This window comes from Mobula birostris, chromosome 14 (genome assembly GCF_030028105.1).
Source record: "Mobula birostris isolate sMobBir1 chromosome 14, sMobBir1.hap1, whole genome shotgun sequence".
Lineage (NCBI taxonomy): Eukaryota > Metazoa > Chordata > Chondrichthyes > Myliobatiformes > Myliobatidae > Mobula > Mobula birostris.
In genome coordinates, this window is record NC_092383.1 from 43,602,863 (window position 1) to 43,608,862 (window position 6,000).

The 6,000-nt window shown below is 39.5% G+C and overlaps 1 protein-coding gene across 2 annotated transcripts in view; it reads left to right on the forward strand.

Annotated features, from left to right (window-relative positions):
• The window catches only part of LOC140209868 (E3 ubiquitin-protein ligase NEDD4-like), a 225,586-nt gene extending 220,908 nt beyond the window's left edge, over positions 1 to 4,678 (forward strand). For both annotated transcript variants that reach the window (XM_072278462.1, XM_072278463.1), the window contains one exon: positions 2,650 to 4,678. In XM_072278462.1, coding sequence (XP_072134563.1) covers positions 2,650 to 2,752 — 103 coding nt within the window. In that variant the 3' untranslated portion in view covers positions 2,753 to 4,678. The remainder of the gene's footprint in view (positions 1 to 2,649) is intronic.
• Positions 4,679 to 6,000: the final 1,322 nt, after the last annotated feature.

Below are 6,000 nucleotides of genomic sequence, written 5' to 3' on the forward strand. Positions count from 1 at the left end.
AAGGGCATCATGGTGAACTGAAACAGACCCAGGGGTATGTGGAAGGAAGTGAGTGCTTTGATTGGTCATCCAGGGGAACCTGCCATTAGCCTTTACAGAGGTCCAGTGTAGTAATGTAGTAGTGTTGCCCGTCCAATCCTTTCTAGTAGGTCATCAATACGGGGCATAGGATAAGCATCAAAAAAGAAATGGTACTCAACTTCTGGAAATCAATACATATCCTTAGGGTGCCATCCTTCTTGGGGACGATAATGATAGGACTGCTTCACTCACTATTTGAAAGCTCAGTGATTCCCAGCTCCAGCATAGTCCGAATCTCATCCTTCAGGACTCCCACAAGTCGCTCTGACTCTCTGTAGCAGTGTTGGCGTACTGAACCCTAGTTGGGTCTGGTCCTGATGGAATGCTTTAGGACCTTTGTCAGTCCTGGTCTCTGCTGCAACAGCTGTGTAAAGTTACTGGTTGGCAGCCCTCGAGATGGGAGAGCTCAACCTTCCCAGGTCCCTTAATGTAATCATCAAAGGGCACATCATCTGTACAAATATCAGCAGGAGCAGGAGAGCCAGCATATTTCCCACAGCACCGTTACCAGAATGACTTCCTAAGCCTTTTGGTTCCTCCATCGTACAGACTAGCATTCAAGTCAGGCAGAGATTCTAACCCGGCCATTGCCCTGGTCTTAGCAGGAGTCATGCCAAAATACGAAACAGCATTACCTATTCCTGGATTAATAGATGGATGTGATTAGCTATTTCCCTTCCTCAGTAACACAGGCAGATCTCTCCCCGGAATCATGTCAAATGGCAGTTTCGCCTGCACCTCTATCTTCATCAAGTACTTGTGGTCATCCAGCTCAGTAGTGAATTTGGCCAGTGACTCAGACTTCCATTAACAATGGACCCATTGGATAGGTGTTTGGTGAGTGGAGTCAACACCAACCGCAAGGGCAAAACTTTTCTTAATAAAAGACAGTGAGCTACCAGAATCTAAAAGAGCTTCAACAAGTTTTCCATTAACCTTGACTATTATAAACATAGACTTTTTCTCCTCACATTTTGCTTGCTTTTTATTAGCATCATTACAGTCATTATCACCATCATCACTTTCCCCCTTTCTTGGTACATACCACATACCTGACAGTTTGGGCTTCTTGAGAGGACACCCAGATTACTTATGACCTGGCTGCTGACAATGGTAACAAGTAAAAGACTTACAAGAAACTACTACAGGTTCTTTGCTGTTGTTTCTCCCACTCCCCAATTCCACAGAGTTACCCTGAGAATCCCTTGTAGGGTTGGGGTCTGTGTTGCTTTGGGATAATGGCCGTGAGAGCACGGCCTTGCGGTCATTGAGGTACTGCAGGGCAAGTTGGGTTAGAGTGAGTCCATCCACTGGCTCAAGCTCTCAAAGTCATGTTCTGGTGTCTCGGGGAAGAACCTGCAGCAGCTACTCCAGAACAATGGCCTCACCAATCTCCTCTTTGGACTTCTGCTCTGGTCAAATCCATTGCTGGTAGAGATCCCTTATGGAATGATACATCTCCATGACTCCCTGGTGGTAGAACACTGTACTGTAAATGTTGATGATAGGTTTCTGTTGAGCTATCAAATTTAGCCAGCAAGGCCTCACAATAGTCATTGGACCTCTCTTTGTTCATTGCTGTGTAGGCTTTGAGAGCTTTACCCATCAGTAGTGGCACTATTCCTCCAGCCTTTGCCATACCCAGGCCATCCTCTTGAACCTGGGGAGATAGTTCGCAACACTGTCACCTTGTTGATAATACAACATCTTGGGACCCTTCCGTAGACTTTGGAGTTCCTACCTAAAAGCGAACAAAGCTTCAGGACAGATTTTCCAGTGAGAGTTCAGAGAGTTTGTCTCTGGGCTGAAGTTCTTCCTCCTCTGAGGTCCCAGCATCTGCACCATTCCCTCCCTCAGGAAGTTTCCTGATTTGAGACTGCAACTCCACTTTTCTCCGAGTTAAACAGCCGTCTGAAACCAACCATCCCACCGCTGCCACACATGTTAGATCGTGGGTTGCAATAGAAGAAAAATAGCTCGAGTCACTTAGCACTTTTGTGCAAAGGTGTTTATTTGCTGTGAAGTCAAAATTACAAAATTAGTGAAAAGAAAATTTCCTATATTTACAAAAAGGTATCTACCAGAAAGCACAATTATAGCTTCATACTATGTCCAGTGTGAACTACTGACATATCTATCTCTCTTCCCCCTCTCTCTCCCCCCTCTCTCACCCCCTGTGTTTTTTAGGCACCAAGACATACCATTTTTAATTACCCACAAAGTTAACAACACTACACATGAATTAGAACCCCACAATGCAGTTACAAATATATTACGAAATAAACAAAATTACCTATCTTAAATTCAGTATACAAGCAATATATACACACTTACACATCCTCCTTACCAAAAAAATGAAATGTTCCACCATGTATGGCTCCCTGAAGCCAAACCCTCTAGGACCCATCACTAGAATTAATGGGAAGGCATTGAAGTGTGCACACTCAGCAGAATGACAAGGGTGGGTGTGTGTGTGTGTGTGTCGCTCTCTATAACAATGAAGATTAACAAAAAAAATCCTCATTGGCTAAGATGACATTAAATACAGATTGTTAAATTTTCTTCCAGTTTCAATCGCCTGGATCTTCCACCTTATGAATCATTTGAGGAATTACGAGAGAAGCTTCACCTGGCGATAGAAAACACTGAGGGTTTTGACGGTGTGGACTGAGTGACCACAGCTGTCGGTATAGGTTGGTCACATCATACAACAAATGGACTGGAATGTGAAGCTAATTAACCAGCACTGGAATTGCCAGGTTAATTCATGTATGTAGGAAAAGATGTCTTTTTATTAAACTAATAAATAACAAACAGATTAAGCATTGACATCACTTTCCTGAACTTTTGTCTTGGAAATTATGATTTTTTTGTTAACTGTTGAATGATGCTTTGACAGACTTGTGAGGATATGATAGTCCAAATCACTGTAGTGTCTGGCACTTGATGATGTTCAGGATTAATTCTGTACAGCACTCATTAAGATTCAATAACCTATGTTAGTGTCAATTACTCCCCTACAGTTTTCCCCAGTCTTCGTTACTATGGTTGCAGTGTTTAGTAATTACAATTTGGTCACTGTGGTGCCAAATGTGACTTGGTACCTCATAGCTTTAGTTAACACATGTAGCATTAATGTTAAGTTTGCCCAGTGATAATTTTGTGTAAGTTGAAAGTTGCTGACCTTTAGTCACACAGCTGCAACAACAGCTGAAACCTTAACTCTCCAAATAAATGGGCAAATTACTGTGAATACTAAAGGTAAACCTCAGTCTGAAAGGAGGTTGGATAGTTGAAGCTCTGGTGCCAAATTTAGGTTTTGGTGTGTAATTTGATCAGACACTACATGGATTTGGTTGAACTCTGTTTATTTCTGAAACCTGTTTTGATCCTTCTGATAGTACCTTCAGAAAATGTGATTATGATTAATATGAGTATAATTATTGATGCTTTCTAAAACAATCTTGTATTTTCCACTTGACCATTAATCTTCCTTTCTGAGGATTCCAGATGCTGTACTTAATACTTAACAGATGTTGCTTGCAGAGCGTATGCTTGCAAGCTTACTTAATTCTGGTGGCTCGTCTCTATTGGTATGCAGAGGAAGGAAGCTGAAGATTTGCTGGTGTGCTATGTTTACTCAGTGGAACATACTCAACACTTCTCTAAATTTCCCCCTCTTACTGTTTTACAAATTTCAGTGAAGGGCTGTTTTAGGACTCCAAGTTGAAATCTCTAAATTGTTCGATGCATGAAAGCGGTGTTCTGTGCTGCTTTTAAACAGTGCAGATTACAGCCGGTAAATTGGACTTTGGCGATAAAGGAAACCTGTGTTTATGCTGAAACAAAATATGCTTGAAATCAAAAAAGCATGAAGCATAATCCCTGTGAATGAAAAGACAAATCAAGTCTTCACTTTTAGAAAAGCAAGTACTGATGTATAGTGGTGTACAGATCCATTGACTTGAATTTTTTTACATGGATTAATGTGTCTAAATCAGGCTGATTACAGGGTAGAGTATTGATGTTGGCAATCAGAATTCTTGAGGAATGCTGGTTTCACCACTGATATCATGACAAAGATGTTGTTTCTGCCATTTCAGGATGCAGGAAATTTAATTGAATAGTTTAACAACTTGTCTTAAATGTGGACTTTATGGAAGAGATTTCTTCATCAGGTATAACCAATGACTATTAAAGCTACCCTTCTTAATTATAATTTTTGAGTATAAGACATTTATTATAGGATGTGTGTATATATTACAAACCATAGTGATTCCGGATTGTACATCTAACATAAATTATATTTACGTTCTGCACAATATATATTCACTTACGATTTGTAAATATCTTATGGAAATAATACACTAACTTTTATAGTTGTATTAAAAAGATGATGCATGCATTATTATCTTTCGTATTTAAGGTTGGAATTTAGAGTAGAATTTGAAACAAGAAAGAAGAGTTGATGGAAATAATTTTGTAAATACATTGTGTACTTACGAAGAAATGAATTCAGTTGGAAATGGATTTTGTGCACAACACTGTGGAAGTTGATGTATGAAGTCTATTTATAATAAAACACTTTTAAATTCTTTTCATCATGTGGTCTTTCAAGTCATTGGAGGTAGAAGCTAGTTTTTCAGTTTATAACATTAAAGGATCCTCATGTGCTGGGCTCTGTTTGAATACTCCTCTCTGTACACTGGAGTCCAAATCACCTCAGTCTTCAGCAACAGGACAACCAAACCCTCATTGCTGATACACTTCTCAACTTGCATGCTAACTGCAGTTTGTTAAACCTGTGTGACTGTGGCCGCATCACTACCAGAAACCACATGACTGCTCAGTGCTCATGTAAAAAATGTCATACTCTTCTGACCATTGTGATATGCCTTTAAGGCTGACAAGAAAACACAAGTGACTTTAGAAATCTGCAGAAATGTGGATTACTCGTTTGGCAAGAATTGTCTTTTGGGCAGGATTTCTTACAAGCTCCTCAAAACTGTGCTTCAACAGTGCCCACTCCATTAGAATTATACTATAACAGTCCATATTTCTACAGAACCAAATCCTAGTAAGTCTATTCCTCAACTGTGCTATACTGCCATGAAACGATGTCTCAATGATAGACTGCGCCCCACCAGAGTAGAGCCATATGTGACTGCTAGTGGACTCCAGGATCACACTTTTGGGGACAGAAGGAAACAAAAGCAGAGCCAATACACTCAATCCAAATCTGTGTAGTAATGGAGGTGATGTACTCAAACTTGGTGTCTTAGGGACTAGGGGGAAGGAAGCCCATTCCCCTATTCGTGTACTCATCATGTTAACGGTTGGAGAAAATGTCTTTCCATTTCCTTGCATTCTTTTTGTTTTTGAGTGTTTCTGAATGATGCAGAAGCCAGGTTAGTGCAAAGTGAGAATCCTTTCCACTAATGCATCAAAGGCATTTGATTTTTTTTTGTAATTTATTTTTTATTGAATTTCATCATCAAACAAACATTTTCATAAGATGTATTTCACATACTATACATATATATCATATAATCATATTTGTCACAAATCTCCACATAATATTTATCTGAGGTATACACTTATAGAAAGGAGAGGAAAGGAAGAACAATCGAAAGAAGAAAACTATGTACAGAGTAGGGAGTGATTTTTTTTTACAACATATTCATTGACTTGTGAGAATAAAATCAGGCCTATGAGGTGTTGTTCTGTAGTTAAACCATTTTTTTCCAGTATGAATAAAATTGTTCCAACTTATGATTTACAGATACTGTTACCTTCTCCATTTTGTAAATGTCCATTGTAATTTCCATCCATACGTTTAAAGTTGGGCTCTCCTGTGATAACCATTTCCTGGTAAGGGTCTTTTTACCAGCCACCAGCAGTACATTCATTAAATATTTA